This window comes from Ornithodoros turicata, chromosome 1 (assembly GCF_037126465.1).
Source record: "Ornithodoros turicata isolate Travis chromosome 1, ASM3712646v1, whole genome shotgun sequence".
Taxonomy (NCBI): Eukaryota; Metazoa; Arthropoda; class Arachnida; order Ixodida; family Argasidae; genus Ornithodoros; species Ornithodoros turicata.
Genome location: NC_088201.1, coordinates 160,877,073 through 160,902,679, shown reverse-complemented (window position 1 = coordinate 160,902,679; position 25,607 = coordinate 160,877,073). Strand labels below are relative to the sequence as shown.

The 25,607-nt window shown below is 45.4% G+C and overlaps 1 protein-coding gene and 1 long non-coding RNA gene across 2 annotated transcripts; both read right to left on the bottom strand.

Moving 5' to 3' along the window:
• Window positions 1–8,468: 8,468 nt before the first annotated feature.
• On the bottom strand, window positions 8,469–9,515 carry LOC135388396 (uncharacterized). Its single transcript, XM_064617959.1, has one exon. It carries the CDS (start codon window positions 9,513–9,515, stop codon window positions 8,469–8,471), a length of 1,047 nt encoding a protein of 348 aa, XP_064474029.1.
• Window positions 9,516–16,238: 6,723 nt separating this feature from the next.
• Window positions 16,239–25,204, bottom strand: LOC135372091 (uncharacterized). Its single transcript, XR_010415815.1, has 3 exons — window positions 25,145–25,204; window positions 22,552–22,617; window positions 16,239–16,353 (listed from the first exon to the last, which is right to left on the bottom strand). It is a non-coding gene; the product is annotated as an uncharacterized LOC135372091 (long non-coding RNA).
• Between the last annotated feature and the right edge of the window lie 403 nt (window positions 25,205–25,607).

Genomic DNA, 25,607 nt, shown 5'->3' with positions numbered 1-25,607 from the left:
TTTTCATTTGACAACGTGCATGTGGCTACAGCCCACCAGACAGAGTATTCATCCCTCTGCTGCGACAAGTGTTTCTCGTCATTTTTGCTTGTTCGAAACGTGTATCCTTATTACTCTTGGTATACATGGAGTTCCTAACCATTTTTTAAAACTCTATATATTATAGTGGTCCCAGTCGTCTGCGTTTTGAGTGCTGCAATGAACTTGACCGCAGGTAGAAAATTACTTTCCTAGATGCACACGTGCTTACCCAATTTGGCAATCATTATTCGGAATTTCGTGTATTCTTTCGTATTCTTTCTCTGCTTATCGTTCCTGAACTGAATTTTATTTCTATGTGCATTCCTCCAGTGCTTCAAGAAAACAGCAGAGCAAGGCGACGAAGGCAGAAAGAAAATTATGAGAGCACGTGCTGCACTGAACGACAAATGAAAATGGCCGACAGGGTATTTAGAGCCTGATGACGTCAGTAACAATAGAAAGCTAGTTTTTGAGCACGAACTGGTACTACGGGTGCTCGGTATTGTTTACATCTTGAGGTCCACTCTGTGGGAAGCTCAGCCCCTGGGGTAATCACAGGCCTCAAGCACTGAGGTAGCACCAGGACTCCAAGTTCTGAGGTAACCTCGCCTCCTCAAGGTATGACGCGACGTCAAGACTTCAGAGCCCTGCATGGGCCGACTTTACCTGGCGCGACCCAGCCCGGGATCATCGAAAAATGGCCAGGCCCGGGGCCGGACCTTTATATTTTTATGCGGGGCAGCCCGCCTCGGCCCGAGGCCCCAGTGAATAGAGCCCGGCCCGGCGGCTCAGCGCGTAGATTCCGGCCTAGTATTTCCAGGTGTCACGTACGCGGTTATCCCACAAGTTTATACGTAACTTTAGAAGAAGAGAAGTACACGGCCACAAACGTACAAGAACTGTCACCACAACAACACAAGACCAAATTAGATCCAGGACTCAAGCGGGCGAGCGGAGATGGAGGATGCTGTCGACAAACTCCTTCTCCCAACCTTTACCCCTTTCACCAAGCTTTGCTAACGTGTTTGTGAAATACGCGAGGAGTCAGGAGCAAAGCAAAGTAACTTTGAGAATGTTATAGAGAGTCGAATCACACGCATAATGCAGTGTCCCTTGCTTGTTTTTGCAAATATATGCACAGGAATGACGCAAGCACGTGATGGTATGAACTAGTAGCCCTCCAATGAGTGGAATTAGCTGCGTGACCCGGTCAGATATTCAGACTTGTGCCCGTTACTCTAAAAAAGTAATTGATTACCGTTACCGTTACTTGTACGGAAAAAGGAACTGATTACCGTTACCAATTACTCGTCTACAAATGTAATTGAGTAACGTGTCGAAAAGTAACGCGTTACTCCGGTCGTTACTGTGCATTCACGCAAATTATACCCGTCTTTGTGTGCCTAAAAAAAGGAAAAAGTTCCACAGCAGAACAGTGAAATAACACAAAAACAAAAACGCCTTGGACAAGTAGGTCTGTACGTCCACTGCATTTATCGCATGGGAAGACGTTGACCTGATTGTGGAAGAATATTGCGTGGAACTTCCCCATGACTCACTAAACTGCCAAAGATTCAGGTGCCACCACACACGTGTAGGAAGAGATTAGGGAGAGAGACCCTGAAATTCCCGAACAATTATTACAATGACTTCCGCTTGGTATAGTAGAACAGCACAACAAAGGCTGACAGCACGAGGGGCTTGACTTGGGGCAGAACATTTGAAAGATAAGTTATTGTCTGTTGGAAAAGTAATCAATTACTGAGTAATCGATTACTCAGAAAAGTAATTGCTTTCTCGAAAAGTACTTTGACAGTAAAGTAACTGATTACTCGAAAAATTACTCAAAAATGTAATTGATTACGAGTAACGCAATTACTAGTAACGCGTTACGCACAAGTCTGCTCATAATACCTCAAGACCTGAAAATCAGAAATAACATCATGAATTATTTTCGGTAGGGATGTGCCGTGGAAGGACCATCAAATCCATTTGCTGTTTTAGGAAATATTAAGCTAAAGTGTGCGGAATCTTTGACCCATCTAGTAGCATTACACCTCCAAAGCCGATTTCCGTCTGCGCACCACAGTCGTCGACTGTCTTCCGCGTGAGGCGGAGAGCGGAGACCATGAAAGTGCGTGTGTTGTTGCTGAGAGACAGACACCAGAGCTCGTGGTTATGTCAATCACTGTTGGAGAAACCGAAACTGTGATGTACTTTCCACTATGCGCCTTATGTAAAACTGCGCGCCATCTTTCGCCACCGACACGATACCGGCTTCAGCGCCATGTTTGAGGATGGTGGTTATTAACTTTGGTTTCCTAGCACTGCGGGCTACGCGACGGGAGTAGTAGTTACTGGACACAGACTGTCCGCAACGCTGCAAGGCTTGTGGACACGTTTAATTAGCAATTAGAGCTAATTGGGACCCCCCACATTAATCAGGACCCTCAAGGGAGTCATTACACTAATTGGGGGCATCTAAGACGTGTCCAGACCTCCCTGTGCGTTGCCGACAATCTGTGTTCATAAAAAAAAAATAGATAGAGGTACAGTGGAGAGAAGGAGTTTAGTTGAAGATCAACGACGCCATCTTGAAGAACGCGGTCCGGAACGGCCGCTGATCGTCGCTGGGCGACGGAGCACAGAGGCAGGTTGCAAAGCATCGCACCTATGACCACCAGTTCCGGACATCCTGTGACGTCAGCTGTGACGTCATCATGGCATGTCTGGGAAGTTAGGACAGCTCTGGACATGCAAGGAGAAAAACACTCGTAATACAGAGGCTGGGAAAGCAAGAGTAAATATGCAAACCATCAATAGCTAACAAGAAAATAGAATTAGTTACACAACAAATGATCCCACCACAACAGGAGCGCAGAACGATACGACTGCTCTATCCGACAGCCAGGCAGAGAACTGACTCGTAATGTTTTTTTTCTCCTGTATAAAGCCCCGCAGCTGCACCCCCTAGCGGTTACTTTCTCAACTAATCTCACAACAAAATTATTAAGAATCACGCCAGCGCTACTCCCGTTTCCAAGGCAGAAGAAGATAGAAAATGGTGGGGATGCCCGGACAACAGCAACCAGCACCCGACGTGCACTGGCACAAAAATCGCAAACAAAGTGGGAACAAAGTTGGCGAAAGCATTAGTTACGCAACAAATCAGCTCACCACAGCAGGAGCGCAGACCGATGCGACTGCTCTCCGCGACAGCCAGTGAGAAACTGACTGGGACGCCGCTCCGCGGCCACTACGCATGCGCGCTCCTAGCGCCCTCTGGGGCGATCACCTCCAAGAGGCTAAGATCCTGCGCCCCCTGCTGGCTGTTCTCATTGGTCGTGACGTCATCCTTTGTCTCAGGGCTACACTGTTTTTTTTTTCACTAATGCTCCTTTGGACAAGGTCAATCAACAATGAAGCCATGGCATGACGTCATCATGCACCTGCGTGGCTCAAGGACGCGTGCGCTCTAGACAGGGGACCTATTATTTATTGAATCACTATCCCAAGATTATTTCCTTTATTCTTCTATAACGATTGAATAGGAAACTATTGCAGAAGAGCACCATGCATGAAAGATGATCGTAGGAATTCCAAAGTCTTACTAAATGTGACTTGCAAAAGAACAAAATATCCTAACACGTAACTCCATCAACGGCTAATAAGAGGACTAGGCACTCAACAAATCAACAAAGAGTACGGGTAACCAGGAGCGGAGAACTCAGGGCAGCACTATAGTCAAGACAACAATGTTCCTTGTCAAAAAAGAAAAAAATACAAAGCGTCAACAAAGGAAAGCATGCATATCGGGGCATGTCAGAACACGTCAGGACAAATCGCACAACTGCTGGGCAACAGAAGAAAACAAAGAGACACTTGAACAGAGTGAAAAAGACACTCACCATCATTTTTCACGTTCATAGCATTCCCTCATTGTAAATCCGCTAGTCACAAAATTCACCTGCATGGTCGAACACCATTCACCAGTGACGAACCACACATCCGCACCCCATCAGGGGCAGACAAAACCCCAGCGAAACTAAGCTCTTCCACTGACGGCCAACGCAATTTCCAGGAGCAGAATTAGCGTGCCCACACCCGTCAGTCTCCAAGAGAGAAGTGAATCCTTGCACCCAGGCAGGCCGTTGTCATGGGTCATGACGTCATCCTATTGTCTCAGGGCTACACTATTTTTTTCCACTAATGCTCCTTTGGACAAGGTCAATCTACAATGAAGCCATGGCATGATGTCATCATGCACCTGCGTGGCTCAAGGACGCGTGCGCTCTAGACAGGGGACCTGTTATTTATTGAATCACTATCCCTAGATTATTTCCTTTATTCTACTATAATGATTGCATAGGGAACTATTGCAGAAAAACACCATAGACAAGCGGAGATTGTAGCATTTCATTCCCAAAGTCTTACTGTACAGGGAAAAAATGGTTCAGCAAGACATGTCTATCCCAGCCAAGAGCCATGCACCTAACTGAATAATGACGCTTTGTTCCTCCTGAATAAAGTCACACACCTGTCCCCCTCACGGTTACTCTCTGAACTAAATGAATTGCAAAATTATTAAGAATAGCTCTACTCCCATTCAAGGCAGCACTATCGTCATCGTCAAGAATATTCCTTGTACAAAAAGAAAAAAAACAACATGTAGAAGGAAAGCATGTCAGAACAGGCCCAGGCGTGTCAGCGCATGTTTGTCAGACAACAAGGGGGAAAAAAGTGAAAAGAAACAAAGAAGAAAACCAGTATCAAACTATTTCTCAGCACACGCACTCATCTTATTCAAAAACAGTGCTCATCATAAATCCGTCCAGGGCAATACACACTATTTTTCTATTGCTACACTTCTTTCCAGGAACGGTCAATGCATTGCAACAGACTGCGTGACGTCATCACATCCTGTCTGAAGAAGAAGACAGCGGCAAAGACTCCTATTATTTATTGAATCGCAAGATTATTTCCTTTGTCCTACTCTTAATGACATTCATTCTCACATTAAAATTCAACAAAAAAGCACCCTGCATAGTAACGATTTTCACCCCAAAGGCTCATCATGGTCAGTAGAATTACAGTAAACTACCACTGCTCATTTAAAATAATAATTGAGACCACTCAACATCACCTCCACGCTTATGTAATACATGACCCTTTCTATGCTCATACATTCGTTTTCTGAGGCTACACCTGCGAGCAAAAAGGCGCGAAAGCAGGGTGGGCAAAGTTCCATTCGCGGATTGCGTGCAGAAAGGCGCGAAAGCCGGGAGGAAAGTTCCATTCGCGCACGCCAAAGCACAAGACACGGAACGCCTTTACCCGAACATGATGGCATTGCCACCATGTTAATGATTTTCTACCTTGCATTGCAGTTTAGAAAAACTACTACAAAACTATAATTTTAGGGGCCCATTAAAATTCTACTTTCTGTGGAAACTATAATTGCCCTATTACTTGGATCGCTGTTAATGAAGCGCTCTAATTTTTTCTCTCTTGTCATTTCAGCCTTGTCATGCAGTGAAGCAGACTCACATCCAAAATAATTGATTTACACTGAGGGTGCCATGCTTCAGGAATTCCTACCCTGCGCTCAGATGCAATCATTTCTTCACGGATACCTTTAACAGCTGACTTCTTCAACATACCGAGCTCCTAACAACATCTAACAAACAATCAGAGAAACCCTCTTCTCAGCTGCACCATGCGACTTTCTTCTGCGTAAAATCGGTGATCTGAGGAAGAGAGCAGCGAAAAATTGCGCGCACTTGTGCTTGACTTAAAAAACCTGAAGCATATGCTAATAAACTAAGAAAAAGACACTCATGTCTGGTATCTGATAGTGCCACATACAGAGACGCATTGCCCTTGCGCAAACAAAGCACAGGACAGGGATACACAAATTTCCTTAGGTGAGCAGGGAAAAGGCTTAAGACCTCAGGTCACCACACATCGCCACGCGGCTAGCACAACATGACACCAACAAGATACTAGCAGCGGGAAGAACTGCAACACTGCTAAACAAGACCAGACATGCCATGATGACGTCACAAATCAGGAAAAAGCACACGCACGCACGCACAGAGGACAATGCATTAAACACACGGAGCGCTCAGGAATAATCGTAGCGTTACCGCACATCGCTACGAAGCTCAACGTCTAACACAAGACGACAGCAACACGATATTAGCGGAGAGTAAAAATTGCAACACTACCAACAAGTCCAGTCATGCGACGTCGCATACAAAACACTGCTCATCGGGGAAAAGGCCTAAGCCTGCGGCGGATCATCATAGAGCATACACAACTTCATTTTTTTCTATTTTGCGTAAACTAAACGCGATCTGCTTGGAAAACGACGTACAAATTTTCTTGGGGAGCAGAGAAATATATAAATTTCTACTCCGTGCTCAGATACCAGCATTTCTGCTGCAAAACCTGCAAAATTAAGCACCACTTACTTCGTCAAAATATCGAACACCCAAGAAAATCAAACAAACAACCCCACTTCCACTGATAGAACACTATTCAGCTTTTACGCAGGAGGCTTTCTTCTACATAAAAGTAGAGAAAATAAGAAAAGAGCAGCGAAAAATTACACGCACTTTTGCTCGCATAGCTATAAGAGAGAAAAAAAATGAAATATCGACGCACACGCTAATAAACTGTGACAAAGACACCCATTTCTGCTTTCAGATAACTATTGCATAATGCCAAATACTCATTTGCATTGTCCCTGCGTGAAGAACGCACAGGACAGGGATACATAATTTATCTTAAGCGAGCAGGGAAAGTCACTTCTACTCGAACAGCTTAATACCATAAAGTCTGAATTTTTGCAAAGCAAATAAAGCTTGAACAGCGCTACGAACGTGACAGACACATACTAACAAACAAACACTTCTATTCATTTCTATTGATAAAGGCGTAAACCACACTACAAGAACAAAGCATGCTGCTTCAGGAAAGCGTGTCAAATGCATCGCAACAGGACCGGCTCTCATAAAATAGCCTGCCCGAAACGAAGACTTCACCAGGTTCGCGAGGTAATTCCATTAAAAACGCTCTCGGTCTATCCTACAGATAGCAATGCAAGCGCTGCTACCCTTATTTTTTAAACTACTATTCCACGCTATAGTACATAAATGTATCACTCGCGTCACATGAAAAGGCACACAAAAAGAACTTACTTGTCAAGTGGGATCCCTGGTTCAGGAAAGCGCGCGCGCCCGCGCTCACACACAGACACACACTCACATTTTCACACTCACAAACATAGTCTATTCTCACAACCACATAAATCCATATTATTCCTCAGGTCAATAATTATCCTACCATCGTCAAAAGATGGCTCATTCTTGTATGCGATCGCAAAGCGATAGGTCCTCGTTCCGGATGTAATAGGATATCGCCACTCGACCGACGCGAACCAAAAAAGAAAGAAAGGAATGCACGTTCGCTATACCTCCACAAAGAAAACGCTGCCGTGCTTCAACGCAGCGCTCATCATACAGGAGTGAATTGTCTTCTTCGTTTTCCTTTTATTTTCTTGCACCCATATATTTTGCAAGTATACTATAGAGACCCAACAGAGCAGTGCGCTCCCATCAACACACCTTGGGCTGACCTTACACAGCCGAAGCCTTTTCTGAATACATTCTGCTGGCGCTGGAATAAAAAGATTTATTGCCAGGGTACAACAATGTCAGCTCTGCTTCCGTTTAAGTGATAAAACAGTGGGCCCGAACCGCGTCCCACGCGAGCCACACGCGGGCCCGTTCTCGCGGTTTGGACACGCGACGCACGCGATTCCCCATGCGAGCGCAACGCGGGCCTCGCGGTTTGGACGCGCGCGATCCGTTTCCCCGAGTGAGCGCACTGTTTTATCACTTAAACGGAAGCAGAGCTGACATTGTTGTACCCTGGCGATAAATCTTTTTATTCCAGCGCCAGCAGAATGTATTCAGAAAAGGCTTCGGGTGTGTAAGGTCAGCCCAAGGTGTGTTGATGGGAGCGCACTGCTCTGTTGGGTCTCTATAGTATTCTTGCAAAATATATGGGTGCTTGAAAATAAAAGGAAAACGAAGAAGACAATTCACTCCTGTATGATGAGCGCTGCGTAGCAGCACGGCACCGTTTTCTTTGTGGAGGTATAGCGAACGTGCATTCCTTTCTTTCTTTTTTGATTCGCGTCGGTCGAGTGGCGATATCCTATTACATCCGGAACGAGGACCTATCGCTTCGCGATCGCATACAAGAGTGAGCCATCTTTTGACGATGGTAGGATAATTATTGACCTGAGGAATAATATGGATTTATGTGGTTGTGAGAATAGACTTTGTGAATGAAAAAATTGTCACCGACTTAACGCAACGGGAAATAACAATTTATTTAGACGTTTCGTCTCCTATGCGGGAGACATCATCAGTGCAAGTCTAGGGACGGGAATGAGGAGCACTAAAACCGGTCTTGCTATTTACGGGTTTTCCGAGGCAAGAGTACAGTCCAGGAAGTGGGCCACGGTTGGCATTACATGCTATTGGCTCCCTCTGTATGTGCCACGATTCGAGGAATTTTCTGGGTCCCCACCGCTGTTCACGTGCCAATGTGACGGCACCCTTGTAGTCGAACACGTGTCCCGTTGTCCAGCAATGATCCACGAGCTCGGTCTTTGACCTAGTTGCGTTGGTCGCCTTTTCAACGTCTCGTCTGTGTTCTTTAACGCGGGTGTCCCGTTTCCTGCCTGTCTCACCTACGTACGTGGCATTGCACTCCAAACAACATAGCCTATAAACAACACCGCTTTCGCTTCCAGGTGGGGTGGGATCTTTTGGCCTTGAAATGATGTGTCGAAGTTTCATATGGGGTTTGAAACAAGTCTTTATCCCCAAAGGTAGTAGAATGCGCCGAATACGCTCCGAAACCCCTTTGACGTAGGGAATTGAGATGGTCCCATTATGTGTGGAAGGTTCTTTTGGCTGCCTGTCTTCTCTACGCCTGCGCGTGTCGTCGATAAACCTCTGGGGATAACCTCGTTTCCTAAGCAGTTCATTGACGGTGGTCTCTTCTGAAGATTGAAGTTGAGAGTCGGAGGCGAGACGCTCAGCACGATCCAACAGGGTTCTGATGACGGCTCGCTTGTGTTCGGTAGGGTGGTGGGAATTAAAGTCCAGGAAGTTGCCAGTGTCGCAGGCCTTACGGTAGACCGTTGTTTTGATTTGTCGTACTTGGTCGTGATGTACATTTACGTCCAAAAAAGGAAGCACGTTGTTTTTCTCGATTTCATAAGTAAACTGAATAGAAGGTTCAACACTGTTTAGGACCGAATGGAAGGCATCGACGAGAACCCTGCTTAAAATCACAAAGGTGTCGTCAACGTACCGTCGGTAGAATTTAATGGGGCAGGGCGCTTGCTCTAGTGCAGATTCCTCCACGTGCTCCATGACCAAGTTGGCCAGTGTCACGGACACTGGACTACCCATTGGGCAGCCCTCAGTCTGATGGTACATCTCCTGATTGAACGTGAAGTATGTTTGTTTGAGGCAAAAGCGCAGCAAAAGCGCAGGCAAAAGCGCAGCAAAAGTGCTGAGCGTCTCGCCTCCGACTCTCAACTTCAATCTTCAGAAGAGACCACCGTCAGTGAACTGCTTAGGAAACGAGGTTATCCCCAGAAGTTTATCGACGACACGCGCAGGCGTAGAGAAGACAGGCAGCCAAAAGAACCTTCCACACATAATGGGACCATCTCAGTTCCCTACGTCAAAGGGGGTTTCGGAGCGTATTCGGCGCATTCTACTACCTTTGGGGATAAAGATTTGTTTCAAACCCCATATGAAACTTCAACACATCATTTCAAGGCCAAAAGATCCCACCCTACCTGGAAGCGAAAGCGGTGTTGTTTATAGGCTATGTTGTTTGGAGTGCAATGCCACGTACGTAGGTGAGACAGGCAGGAAACGGGACACCCGCGTTAAAGAACACAGACGAGACGTTCAAAAGGCGACCAACGCAACTAGGTCAAAGACCGAGCTCGTGGATCATTGCTGGACAACGGGACACGTGTTCGACTACAAGGGTGCCGTCACCTTGGCACGTGAACAGTGGTGGGGACCCAGAAAATTCCTCGAATCGTGGCACATACAGAGGGAGCCAACAGCATGTAATGCCAACCGTGGCCCACTTCCTGGACTGTACTCTGGCCTCGGAAAACCCGTAAATAGCAAGACCGGTTTTAGTGCTCCTCATTCCCGTCCCTAGACTTGCACTGATGATGTCTCCCGCATAGGAGACGAAACGTCTAAATAAATTGTTATTTCCCGTTGCGTTAAGTCGGTGATCATTTTTTCATTCTCCAGTTATGACGCACGGCTTTTGGAATATCTTCGCGAAAAGACTTTGTGTTTGTAATGTGAAAATGTGAATGTGTGTCTGTGTGTGCGCGTGGGCGCGCGCGCTTTCCTGAACCAGGGATCCCACTTGACAAGTTCTTTGTGTGTGCCTTTTCATGTGACACGAGTGATACATTTATGTACTATTGCGTGGAATAGTGGTTTAAAAAATAAGGGTAGCAGTGCTTGCATTGCTATCTGTAGGATAGACCGAGAGCGTTTTTAATGGAATTACCTCGCGAACCTGGTGAAGTCTTCGTTTCGGGCTGGCTATTTTATGAGAGCCGGTCCTGTTGCGATGCATTTGACACGCTTTCCTGAAGCAGCGCGCTTTGTTCTTGTAGTGTGGTTTACGCCTTTATCAATAGAAATGAACAGAAGTGTTTGTTTGTTAGTATGTGTCTGTCACGTTCGTAGCGCTGTTCAAGCTTTATTTGCTTTGCAAAAATTCAGACTTTATGGTATTAAGCTGTTCGAGTAGAAGTGACTTTCCCTGCTCGCTTAAGATAAATTGTGTATCCCTGTCCTGTGCTTTCTTCACGCAGTGACAATTCAAATGAGTATTTAGCATTATGCAATAATTATCTGATAGAAGAAATGGGTGTCTTTGTCACAGTTTACTAGCGTGTGCGTCGATATTTTATTTATTTATTTTTTTCTCTCTTATAGCTATGCGAGCAAAAGTGCATGTAATTTTTCGCTGCTCTTTTCTTATTTTCTCTACTTTTATGTAGAAGAAAGCCTCCTGCGTAAAAGCTGAATAGTGTTCTATCAGTGGAAGTGGGGTTGTTTGTTTGATTTTCTTGGGTGTTCGATATCTTGACGAAGTAAGCAGTGCTTAATTTTGCAGGTTTTTGAGCAGAAATGGTGGTACCTGAGCACGGAGTAGAAATTTCTATATTTCTCTGCTCCCTAAGAAAATTTGTACGTCGTTTTCCAAGCAGACCGCGTTTAGTTTACGCAAATGTGTATGCTCTATGATGATCCGCCGCAGGCTTAGGCCTTTTCCCCGATGAGCAGTGTTTTGTATGTGATGTCGCATGACTGGACTTGTTCGGTAGTGTTGCAATTTTTACCCTTCGCTAATATATTGTTGCTGTCGTCTTGTGTTAGACGTTGAGCTTCGTAACGATGTGCGGTAACGCTACGATTATTCCTGAGCGCTCTGTGTGTTTAATGCGTTGTCCTCTGTGCGTGCGTGCGTGTGCTTTTTTCCTGATTTGTGACGTAATCACGGCATGTCTGGTCTTGTTTAGCAGTGTTGCAGTTCTTCCCGCTGCTAGTATCTTGTTGGTGTCATGTTGTGCTAGCCGCGTGGCGATGTGTGGCGACCTGAGGTCTTAAGCCTTTTCCCTGCTCACCTAAGGAAATTTGTGTATTCCTGTCCTGTGCTTTCTTTGTGCAAGGGCAGCGCGTCTGTGCATGTGGCACTATCAGCTACCAGACATGAGAGATGGAGTTATGTGTTAGGATATTTTGTTCTTTTGCAAGTCACATTTAGTAAGACTTTGGAATTCCTACGATCATCTTTCATGCATTGTGCTCTTCTGCAATAGTGTCCTATTCAATCGTTATAGAAGAATAAAGGAAGTAATCTTGGGATAGTGATTCAATAAATAACAGGTCCCCTGTCTAGAGCGCACGCGTCCTTGAGCCACGCAGGTGCATGATGACGTCATGCCATGGCTTCAATGTAGATTGACCTTGTGCAAAGGAGCATTAGTGAAAAAAAAAACAGTGTAGCCCTGAGACAATAGCATGACGTCACGACCAATGAGAACGGCCAGCAAGGGGTGCAGGAATGCTCTTCTTTCTTAGCCTCTCGGAGGTGGTCACCCCAGAGGGCGTTAGGAGCGCGCATGCGTAGCGGCCGCGGAGCGGCGTCCCAGTCAGTTTCTCGCTGGCTGTCGCGGAGAGCTGTCGCATCGGTCTGCGCTCCTGCTGTGGTGAGCTGATTTGTTGTGTAACCAATGCTTTCGCCAACTTTGTTCCCGCTTTGTTTGCGACTTTCGTGGCAGTGCACGTCGGGTGCTGGTTGCTGTTGTCCGGGCATCCCCACCATTTTCTATCTTCTTCTGCCTTGGGAACGGGAGTAGCGCTGGCGTGATTCTTAATAATTTTGTTGTGAGATTAGTTGAGAAAGTAACCGCTAGTGGCTGCAGCTGCGGGGCTTTATACAGGAGAAAAAACCATTACGAGTCAGTTCTCTGCCTGGCTGTCGGATAGAGAAGTCGCATCGTTCTGCGCTCGTGTTGTGGTGGGATCATTTGTTGTGTAACTAATTCTATTTTCTTGTTAGCTATTGATGGTTTGCATATTTACTCTTGCTTTCCCAGCCTCTGTATTACGAGTTTTTCTCCTTGCATGTCCAGAGCTGTCCGAACTTGCCCAGACATGCCATGATGACGTCACAGCTGACGTCACAGGATGTCCGGAACTGGTGGTCATAGGTGCGATGCTTTGCAACCTGCCTCTGTGCTCCGTCGCCCAGCGACGGTCAGCGGCCGTTCCGGACCGCTTTCTTCAAGATGGCGTTGTTGATCTTCAACTAAACTCCTTCTCTCCACTCTATCTCTATCTATTTTTTTATTTTTTATGGACACAGATTGTCGGCAGCGCACAGGGTGGTCTGGACACGTCTTAGATGCTCCCCAATTAGTATAATGACTCCCTGGAGGGTCGTGATTAATGTGGGGGGTCCCAATTAGCTCTAATTGCTAATTAAACGTGTCCAGAAGGCTTGTAGCGTTGCGGACAGTGTGTGTCCAGTGACTACTACTGACAGGAACTCAGGAAGTACGCAGTGCACCATTATTTCTTTGTGCCCCGCTGTACACAGAAAGGGAATGTCCGACCAACAGGTGAAAAGGTGTGCGGTAACTTTATTGCTGTGAACGGATATTTGAATGCACGTGTGGTACGAGAGACGGTCATTCCCGACCACGCTTGTCTCTTCGTTGCGAAGTATGATGCCGCAAACTAATTATTAAGCGATCCGCGTCGAGAACGTGCGCCAGCCAATATCGCCTGCCGCTAACATGCCTTTTTTTGCGTCGTGCCACGTGCTGTACCGGCAGGAAACTGCAGGAACCACAGTATGACTCCATTTGCGGGAGATGTCCGTTGAAAACGCTAACGATTACTTGTCGCGTTCACTCAAATCTAGTCGGTAGTAACCCTAGGCCGCATTTATGCATTTCACGGGTTGTAGGGTTTTAAAATTTGTTACATCTTGGAAGCCTTGGGAGTACAGCTCTATAGGCTAGCTAAACACCTAAATGAAAAAACGCCAGGGCGCACGGTGCGTTTTTCTTGCGTAAAAGCTGAGTTTCCACGCCCGGCGCGAAATTTTCTATGTCGCAGCTGCACAGTAAATAATTTTACACCTTTATTTGCTCAAAACAGGTGTATTGCTATAAAAATACCATTTTCTATTACGCTGATTGAAACAAAAGGTGTAAAAAGAGCATCAATAAAGTTGTAACTTCGACGTTCACCACATTTGATCTCATGTCGATCCTTAAGAGTGTAAAAAGAGGTGTTGAAAAAGGTGTTGACGTTCTATACACCCTTTTTTACACCCCATTTGATCTGGGAATATGGTGTTGAAAATTGTGTTTTAAGTCGTGAAAGAAAAATTATATGAATTTTACAGCTCCTCTCATTAGGTAATCACATTATAGACGACAATTTAAGTTAAAAACAATATTTGGAAGGGAGGGATGCCAGGAAGTTGGCTGATATCGTTGACTCGTTGCAGGCGTACGTGTTAATTGCAAAGACACATTCCCGCCACCGTTACAGATGAGTTCTGCCACACTACGCTTAACGAATGTACCCCATCAACAAACTGTATTTCAATATATGATCAATCTGGTACGCCAATATATGTTACCGAGGGTGTCCGGGCTCATTGCTGGCATCGTCTGAAGATCGCAGCATCGGAACCCTGCTCATTTCACGAGCACGGATAGCGTTACGATGGTGCGATCTTCACCTCTTTCTTTATGCTTGTCCCACAGTGTTGCTTCTTTTTTGCTTCACTCACTCACTCACTCACTCACTCACTCACTCACTCACTCACTCACTCACTCACTCACTCACTCACTCACTCACTCACTCACTCACTCACTCACTCACTCACTCACTCACTCACTCACTCACTCACTCACTCACTCACTCACTCACTCACTCACTCACTCACTCACTCACTCACTCACTCACTCACTCACTCACTCACTCACTCACTCACTCACTCACTCACTCACTCACTCACTCACTCACTCACTCACTCACTCACTCACTCACTCACTCACTCACTCACTCACTCACTCACTCACTCACTCACTCACTCACTCACTCACTCACTCACTCACTCACTCACTCACTCACTCACTCACTCACTCACTCACTCACTCACTCACTCACTCACTCACTCACTCACTCACTCACTCACTCACTCACTCACTCACTCACTCACTCACTCACTCACTCACTCACTCACTCACTCACTCACTCACTCACTCACTCACTCACTCACTCACTCACTCACTCACTCACTCACTCACTCACTCACTCACTCACTCACTCACTCACTCACTCACTCACTCACTCACTCACTCACTCACTCACTCACTCACTCACTCACTCACTCACTCACTCACTCACTCACTCACTCACTCACTCACTCACTCACTCACTCACTCACTCACTCACTCACTCACTCACTCACTCACTCACTCACTCACTCACTCACTCACTCACTCACTCACTCACTCACTCACTCACTCACTCACTCACTCACTCACTCACTCACTCACTCACTCACTCACTCACTCACTCACTCACTCACTCACTCACTCACTCACTCACTCACTCACTCACTCACTCACTCACTCACTCACTCACTCACTCACTCACTCACTCACTCACTCACTCACTCACTCACTCACTCACTCACTCACTCACTCACTCACTCACTCACTCACTCACTCACTCACTCACTCACTCACTCACTCACTCACTCACTCACTCACTCACTCACTCACTCACTCACTCACTCACTCACTCACTCACTCACTCACTCACTCACTCACTCACTCACTCACTCACTCACTCACTCACTCACTCACTCACTCACTCACTCACTCACTCACTCACTCACTCACTCACTCACTCACTCACTCACTCACTCACTCACTCACTCACCCACCCACCCACCCACCCACCTGAAGCTTTTTACCAAATACAAATTCATTACAAAGGAACGCACACACAAACAACCATTTCAGGACGGAAAAGGAAGGAGAGCAGAATGTTGTCAACACTTGGTAAAGCACATACGCGAAAACCGCTGTGCACGCAGCAGCGGGATTGGCGCCCCATGCGGTTTGACAGGCGTATCTTTTCACAGTGCGTGAACATGCAGAGTTTTACGCAGCCCGATATTAACAGAAACACTCACCATGCGGGCTGGCCTTTAGGCGTAGTCGTGTGAGCGCGTATCTTCACCGACAGCTTTAATATTTTGCGTGCTCTTGGAATCTTTAAGCGAATATTGATGATAGGATACGATTTGATTCATAATACGATCCGGCAGCTCACGTGCTGAGGTAGTTCCCTTAACATGCCCTTACCGGTTTGCTGCATTTTCTGCCTTCTCTTTTTTTACTTTGTATTAAACTTATCCACCCCCCCACCCCTTTCTACGTTAGGATTTCCATGTTGGACACTTCTTCTACCTTGCGCCAATTGTCGGAAAAGACATGTGCTGATCATCATGGAAGCAGTGCAGAATATTTTTATTCGTTCCATAAGTCTTGTTGTCTCATCTTCCTGCTAGATGTCAAAAGAATGTGTCGCGGTACCAGCGAACCATAGCCAGAGCGACCTTCATGTCACTCGGGAAGAGTTTCCCTTCCCTGAAACAGCGCTGTAAAATGAGAACACAAGAAGTGATGTCAGCAGTATTCTCACAGCCTGCGTTGGAATATTCATGTCATGACGTTTGAGAGTTTGTTCGTCATCAACTCCAGCGACTCGCACCTGGAGGAGACTCGCTGAAGTTCTACTCTCGAGCACGTCTAGCGTTGGATGCTTGAATCTTATGGCGAATTCGGGTGGTTATTTCGTGGCAACACTGCCTAGCGCTCGCAAATTGCTAGGTCGGAGGCCGAGCTGAATCACGCAACCGTTGTCACCCGAACATGAGTGCTAGGAATCTAGCGGTTTTAGTTACTTAGATCACGCTAGGGGCATTGCGGTCACCCGTGTTCGAGTTCTGTCGTCTGCAAAACCGCGTAATTTCAACGTACGGGCCAATGAGGGCACTCGCCACCGTTGCAGTGCGGATGTGACGACACCAGATATAGTTGAGCAATCTGCTGCTTGATCGTTTTGAGACAGGGCAAAGAAAAATGCTATCTGGCAAATTCCGAGCGCTCGGAAAGCGCCACGCGAATATGCGAGATTGCTTCATTCTGACCAAGCGAATATGACTGCTCGGGATCTGGCAAAAAAAGTTGCTACGAAATGAGCACCCGAATTCGCCATTATAGCGGGTTCATTGCCACGTGGATGACGCCTTCTATAGCCGCACTGCGCCACTTTCGCCCACCTGGATTCGACTCTGCCTATTCTCAAATTGCTCGAGTCGATACAGCGAACACCAACCATAAAAAAACGTCATCTATCCCATGTGTTTACGTTTATATTATTACGGATGTGTAATAGTGAAGACGTTTAATGTAACACCACTCAGCGGGCGAGCGATTGTGTTTGTGCACAACATTCAGGTGGTAGCGAGTTTGCGCAGCTGTTCAGCTACCCAAAGTGCTACCAAAACTCTACCAAGCGCCACCAATTTGGTAGAGTTGAACTGCACTCGAAGCTAAGGGGCGAACAATGTCGCTCCCGAAAGCCACGGTCTTGAGGGGATTACGATGGTTCCTGAAGAGGACGTGACCTTCGGTCCTACTTTTCTTTTAGTAGGACGCAGCGAACAAGTACCCATTCGTGGAACACATTCCTACCCTTCCGATTTGTTTTGGTTTCAGTACCCTACTACACGTATCCTAACTACAGGTATCCTAACTACAGGTATCCTAACTACAGGAACCAATGCAAAGCGTGAATGACTCTGAATTCGATGATTGGGAGCAGTAGATGACCTACTTCAGAATCAACGTTATTAACGGTCTACTGACACGCTCTGTTACTCAGCAATTAGTGAAAATGCACGCTTGTATATGGCTGCAGCTACCTAATCATTGTAGCAGGATGGAAAAGTGGAAAAATTTAAAAATATTTCGACTTAAGTTCGAAATGTCGCAATATTTGATGAGCAAACCTGTAAAACCGCATGAGAATTGCACACAGGAAGAAACAAGACACTATGCACTCAGTCGCAGAAAGCGTTGCGCGGTGTCTACGGAGCACACAAATGACACATGCCACAAAGCAACACTGACGTATCTTACGTAATTTTTTTTGTTTCTCAGACTCTGTTTGCCCACTTTTTTCTTTCTCATATATTCCCAGGTAGTGCATGGTGGGACAGTAGACGTCTAAACATGGCCTAAACTGATACTTTAGGGCTATGCTTAAATTGAGACGTTTAGTATACTTGTGTATAGCCCTATCCGATACATACCCAAGCAGCACAGTGTACTGAAAGTCGAGTGCAATAGGGGTGGACGGGTATGTGGAAGGCCTTGAAGAGACTCTTGAAACTAAAGTAAATTGATAAGACATATACCGTCCACCCCAATTCCACTCGACTTTCAGTGCATTGTGCTGCTTGGGAAAAGAGGTCTATGATGTATCTGAGAGACGTTAAAAACGAAACATTTATTTTTAGACGTCTTCTGGCATGTCATGCATACACCATGTACTAGACATGCTTCGGACAGTCAGCTTACCTATCATTTTTTCTGTGTCACTCCCCCCCCCCCCCCCCATCTCGGGAAAAGCCTGCCTGCCAAAAGCCTAAAAATGACTCTGTACCTGCCGTGATACGGGCTCCTCGATAGGCAGGTGCTAACACACACAATTGTTTTCTTTGTTCAGCTGGAAATTGAGCCATCAAACTAGATAAAACAATTTTAGTGACTCATTTTGCCTATCAGGACACCAACATTAAACGTACCATCAGAAGCGTTAGAAAACATCTGTAGCAAGCTCTAATAAAATCGCACACATATGAAGCATGTGTAATGTCTTTATAAGCTCTCCCATGATTGTATGGTCAAATGGAAGGTAATAGCCAAACCGAAAAGTACCATGGACAATCATGGTCATATCTGGCTTCAGAGGAGAGAATAACATATATCGATAATATAACAAACAAATATATTACAAATTAATCAGTCGCTTGCAAATGCAGACAAGTTTGGGCCGGCTGACTTGTGTGCACGATGCACACAGTAAAGCTTTTTTGCCATGACTATGGCATATATGTCTCTAGATATGTGAATCACCAAATTCAATATGTGAAGTTAAACCATGGTCACGCACGTACAATGCTGCCGCCCGAGCGTGATAAACTGAAAGGATTCAACAGCCGGAGATCTGATTGAGGCAGTGGGTCAGGCTTCCGGTTCTTTCCAAAGCTGTCCTTATTTCGGGCCATTCCATTCCCCCTCTGGTTCGACTCGACTATAGGGGATTCGTGTGATCAACTCCTTGGCTCACTAATTCATAGAAACGTTCATTATATGAGCTGTTTGCTCGTTTGTTTGCTGTTCACTTTATTTTGCTGGCCAGTATGTACTCACTGTATGTTGGTTCGTTTGTTTGACATTTTGTTTTGGTGATATGGAGATTGACCCACCGCTCTAGATGTTTGTTCTGTGCTCGTCATATTTCACCGTTGATGGCTGTCAATTATTGATTTGTCTGATTCGTATCACAAACTTAGCACAACTCGCAGGTTGTTTTCAGCTTCTTGTTGCTGCTGCGTTGTAGTCACATGACATACAATATTGTTGTGTGTGTGATTATGTGCGAACACATTCATTCACTCATAGATTCTATTGCACCTTACGTCCACGTGCAGGTCAACCACATATGTGATATATTTTTCTTCAATCCGGGTGGGAAAGCAATATCGCATCCCATATCGTCTTTGAGAAGATTTCGATAATGTCCATATACATACGTGTCATCCACAAACTAGACCAACTGCTGTGAAGTACTATCTCTTTTTTGTGTGTTTGTTTCTGTATTCTGTTTACCTCAACAAATATTTGTCCATACCAATATAATAAAGTGACGTTTTAATAACTGACTACGATATTTTACTGAATCGCGCGTTTCTGTTTTACAATCAGAGTTGGGTTAGTGGGGAACAACGATGTTTGGGCAATCTTTAATCGATTAGCGTTTCTGACGGTGTTATCATTGCTTGTTAATGTAAGTTTCATCGTCCAGGAACTCGCTTGCAAAATAGTACGAAAGGAAATAAAGACTTATGCCGTACATAATTGGTACAAAATACGCAAATACGCTCCTTCTCCTTGTTTTCAACAAATCAGGGGCGAGAACATTGTCATTCGGGATGATGATTGGCTTGGGGCGTGCTATGTGGTGAAGTTCATTTTTCATAATCCAGCCTTGTTACATAAAGGCCGTTCGTAGAATTGCCAAAATATCATTTTAGAGTGAACCTGAGAACAGTTCCGGTCTCACATAGCCGTGGAACACCTCACACACGTCTGAAGTACTGCGCACCTTTAGAACAATGAATATCAGGGCACGAAGCAGAAGACGGAGGCGTCGTTTGGGGCTGGCAGTGATGCAAGAGCTGGTGTATGCCTACGTGGTACTAGCTACTTTGGAACAGTATCTGGGCTTGTTGGTAGGTCACTGTGTAAAAAGGGGAAGCGCAAAACTACACTCTAAGAAAAAAAGGTATGATTTTCCACCCATTTCGGTAGAGCTGCATTGCAACCACATTTCCACTCCAACCAGTTTTACCTTTTGGGTATAACTGCAGAGTAGAAACAAACCACAGAGTAGAAACTGTCATTCTACCAGCTTGGGTAGGAAATTCTACAATTTTGTCTTAGAGCAAACGTGAGAGAGAGGAGCAAGGAAAAGGGACGCCGCCGCTTATACCGGCGGGGGAGAAGGCGCGTGTAGATTGGCACGAAATGGTAGAAGTACCGTCCTGCTGCAACTTTGAATAGGAAATTCTACCGTTATTTCTTAGAGTGTAGGAATGAAAGACAAGCAGCAGGGGTGACCCCCCAAGCATTTGCGGTGCCGGCCGTCCGCTGTGTCCGTTGTTTCGAGCTCCGCACTTCTCTCTGCACAGTGGTGGCTACTATCTTTTGGTAGACTGCGCCGCCCTACATATGATTTGTGGTAACACTAACGAAGTAGATGCTTTTGCTGGGTGTTAAGTAGGACACATCTACAGGGTTATTCTAGCAAACGTTACACATTTCGATCGCACTGTAAAAATAGAAGACTAGGTTTGGCCCATCCCAAGCTTGGCAGACTGATAGCCATTTATCTGAAGTTTCATTAGAATTTTTTGTAAGCGCTATGGCCATGTAGAAGGAAAATTAAAAATAAAGCAAAATCTCTCCCCATGCATTTTCAATGGCCTATCACACACAAACACCGCCATTTTTTCTTGTGTCTGCTTCACATTCACATCACTTTCCACAGGTAGCGCTGCCTACAACGATGTCACATGCCGATTCTGACGTTATGTACCAATCGTCTTGTTCCAGTCTTGTTCTGTATGCTAGTGCCACCTGTGTGTGGTGAAATGGAACTGAAGCGCACAGAGCAGAAAATGACGGCTTTTGAGTGAGATAGGCCATTGAAAATGCATGGGGCGAGATTTTGCGTGATTTTTAATTTTTCTTCTACAGGAGCACAATACCCAGAAAAAAATTCCAACAAAACTTCAGACAGATGGCTACCAGTCTGCAAAGTTTGGTGTTGGATGAACCCCGTCTTCTATTTTTACGATGCGATCAAAATGTGTAACGTTTGCTAGACTAACCCTGTAGTAATTGACCAACAGCGGTGGCCATGGACAGCCGCTCCTGCTGGGATATGTACCTTCCGTGTAACAATGGTGTAGGGAAGGCACTGCATGAGACCAGTGTCATTTGTTTTACTATATACAGCCAATCTCTCTACATGTACATACACTTATTTCACTTGTGTCATATCTGTATCCTCACCACAAGTGGGACTATGTGAAATGCATTGTTTGTATTGTAATGACATGTATGTCATAATATTTCCCTGCACATTATTTCATTCTGTGCACACACGTGCCTGTACTTTTCACATATTTTGGGGGAATCATTTTGCAATGAAATGAATACGAACATGCCCTATGTCGCAAACACCAAGTGAAACAAATATGCACCTCAATAGCCTCTCCGAATGTATATATTTTAGTGCAACTTTGATTACTCAGTTCTTGCTCAATGTATACGATGGTGGAAATAAATACATTTGTATCAATAGCCACATTGCCCGTTTCACTTAATGTAGATATGTATTCCGCACGTACACGACACATTTCTGCATAAACTTGGAGAGGAAAACAAAGGTCTAGAAAAGGTCTAACTGTAGATATTTCGGCTAAATTAAGGTATAAACTTGGTCTAATCTCGGACATTTTGGCTAAGTCTAGAAGTTTTGCCTCTCGTCCTAGAGGTTTGGTCTAAAAATGTCTAAGTTGCGGTTAGAGATGCACGGATACTAGACACATACTAGCGTTACGTTTGCACGGCTACTGGGAGGCAAGTGGAGAGATACTTGACATTTGTGCGCATGTCGTAGATGTATATTAGAGATCCCTGTCCTCTAACTTTAGACGTCGTGTAGACGTGTACTATCCTACCATGCGCTACCTGGGTTCTGTTAATGCTACCAGGTCCCGGCGTCTCAGGAGCTCCGCTTGTGCGGACTGCTGAGGGTCTTGCCTAAGAGCTGTGTTTTGGGCTGAGCTCTGTTTCGGCTTAGCGGTGAGCCGCAACTGGAGTAAAGCCATGAGCACTTTTAGCCGAAACGGCGTATTAAAAACAATCTTCAAGGTCAATGGAAACAGGCATGGAACACGTTATGGGCTGAAGTTATGTTCTAAGGCATGGCATAATACCTCCACTGTGACTATAGCACCTTGGTAGTTGTCCACCCACTCGAATCCCTCTCCGCCAGCTTTTTCCTATAAGGCGATGAAAAGGTGGTTAATTAATAGGAAGAGTGTTTAATTTAGTTTAAGACACTGTCGCATCCGTCTCTGTCGATTCCGATACTATACTACCATGCTGTCTGATGGTCATCACCAATCACTGCAACGAAAACGCTACGCCAAATAGTGACACAGTTTTCGAGAAATCTGATCCAACACATCGCAAGATGACACACCAGATGTTCACAGCATGCCGTAACTTCCTCTCTGGAAAATCCAGAAAACGTCATCCCACCAATCTGAACTGCGGCAGTAAGGCTGCGCCTTGTTGCAGACCGGTGGGTGTGCAAGGGCCGGGGAGGCTGGGGATATCGGAGTAAAGTTCGCTTTTAGCAGCAGCGATGAAGTGGACGACGACCCGTACACTAGAGACTAGCTAATACTTTACCCTGCCGGTGATAGAGGTGCAGATATTTCGAACGAGCCGCACAACCACCATTTCACGTATATTTTATGACTGCATCGCATGCCATGGACAGAAGAGCTTCTCCACCAAGCGGTTTCACAGTTGTCCATCAAAAAAAAAAAAAAAAAACGATAGCGAATGAGATATGTTGGTGGAGCACGCAACGGAGTATTGTCGATACGACTGCCTGGTGCGGCATCTCCACCCAGCAGAAAACAGGTACAGTGACACACGAACTTTGCATACTGTTATTCGCGACTCCAGCGAACTATAGGTGGCGCACGCCGAACCTGGACTCGACGGATGCCACTTCCACCACTAGGTGGCTACGGCTTCGCTGGAGCCACGAATCGTGACTCCAGCGAACTATAGGTGGCGCACGCCGAACCTGGACTCGAGGGTTGCCACTTCCACCACTAGGTGCCTACGGCTTCGCTGGGGTCGCGAATACCGTGGTTGTGCGCTAAGCCAGCTTCGGAAGTAGTAGCAAATACAGGGTGTCCCAGCTAAATGCGAACATATTTTTGAAAAAGATATATATCACTTTTTCCGAGATGAAATCAATTGCAATATAGCATAGGCTGAATGGCTCTCCTTAAGAGGGCATTAGCAAACTCCTAACTCCTAGACAATGTTTTAATTAACTTTCAAAACTAACAGACAGAAAATGGTAGAAGTCTAGCACTCACAAGTGAACAAAATAAGTATTTAAAGAGATTGAAACAGTTATTTTACTGAAAAATAAGCTTTCGGACGGTCTTTACCATGTTCGCTCACCTGAGATCTCTAAACGGTTTTTGTCTCCGGTAACACTCCTAGTGTACATCGCCTTCTTTTGTTTGATTTTCGCGCCCTCAGTCCTCTCTAAAAAGTTGTTGTATTTTCTCCTCGCCACCCTCTTTGTCCCCTTTCTCTGATTTACATTAGTACAAATATCTCTACAAAGTGTTCAATGTATCGCACATGATGAAGGACGAACACCGTCCGAAGGCTTGTTATTCAGTAAAATAAATGTTTAAATCTCTTTAAACACTTATTCCATTAACTTTCAATAATTAAGTTTTTAATTATAAAAGCTACGAAGTTGTCCCAATGAGGACATCTGTTCCTTTCGGTCACCTGATATCGTAGCCATTTTCACAACAAAAATCCGTTCAGTAGGTCGTCCGCAAAAAAATTCATGAAGGAACACCTTTTTTTTCTTTATTCATTGCTCATCTTCGGAGACGTCTCTTTCCTTCACCCCCAATGTGAGAGGGTGAAGCAACACAGTGCCGCCTCATGCGTCGAAGATGAGCTTTAACTTGCGGAAACAACACAAAAACAAATGTATAGGGTGACTTTATCAGAACAGCTCTTATCTTGGGTTTAGACGGGTAGAAATCCAGCGAACCGGTAGAGAAGTACGAAGGCAGTTGTCTCAGGACAGGAGCCGCCTCCTGTGCCGCGGCTCCTGTCCTGGGGCAACTGCCTTCGTACTTATCTTGGGTTGCAGTTTCTGTTTTCTTTTAATCGTTATTCCAGGAGGCAAGAGGCGATAGTGTGCTCTTTCGGCCCTCTCACATTGGGGGTGAACGAAAGACGCGTCTCCTAATATGTGCAATGAACACAATAAAGAAAAAATTGTGTTCCTTCACGAATTTTTTTCGGACGATCTATCGCACGGATTTTTGTTCTGAAAACGCCTTCGGTATCACGTGACCGAAGGGAACAGATGTTCTCATTGTTAATTACAAGGTTAATTAAGACATTGCCTTGGGAGTTTGCTAATGTCCTATTAAGGAGTGCTACTCAGCATATGCTATACTGCAATTGATTTCATCTCCGAAAAAGTGATATCTATATACTTAAAAATATATGTTCGCATTTAGCTGGGACACCCTGTATACGCACGTAATTGTGGTTACGCTCCCTCACTGCGCTACGACAACCTCTAAAACGTGGTTATTTGATATCCAAGCCCTTCTTGGTAGAGAAAATTGGCCTAATAGCCTGTCGAACGATGACACGCATTCTGGTAAGGTATCGTACCCACGTTTCCGGATGCGATAGTCCCTTTAAAAGAAGACCGACTCCGAGATCTGTTGTACTCACCTTCCACTTGGTAAGCTGCATCGATAGGTTATCAGAGACACACGTCATCACGTGATCCGCATAGTCATCAGGATCCTAAAACGACGTAAAACGGAATACGTCGAGTTAACGATATTCAGTCAGACATATACTGTTATAACAACAGGGCTAGTAGAGCGTGTTGGTTTTGGTGAAACATACCAGCCGAATGCAGGAGACACTCGGACCGTCAACACAGTCATAGCGTTCAATCTCAACTGACGTTTATTACAAGGACAACCTCACAGAGGCTGACACCCGAAGTCCTTACGAAGAAAGGACTTCGGGGCACACAATCTACCCACTTGCGTGCTCACATTGTCGTCGGTCGTCACCTCATTGAGAAAAGCTTCCACGACTTCCCTCTTATGTATGGTACGGTGTCTGCCCATTTATGTTTGTCTCGTCTAAGAGAGGGAGGCACCGTAGACAGGAGTTGAAATGT

What these genes read in the sequence shown, in the direction of transcription:
- LOC135388396 (XM_064617959.1), bottom strand. Translation starts at nt 9,515, where the DNA reads ATGGGTAGTCCAGTGTCCGTGACACTGGCCAACTTGGTCATGGAGCAC.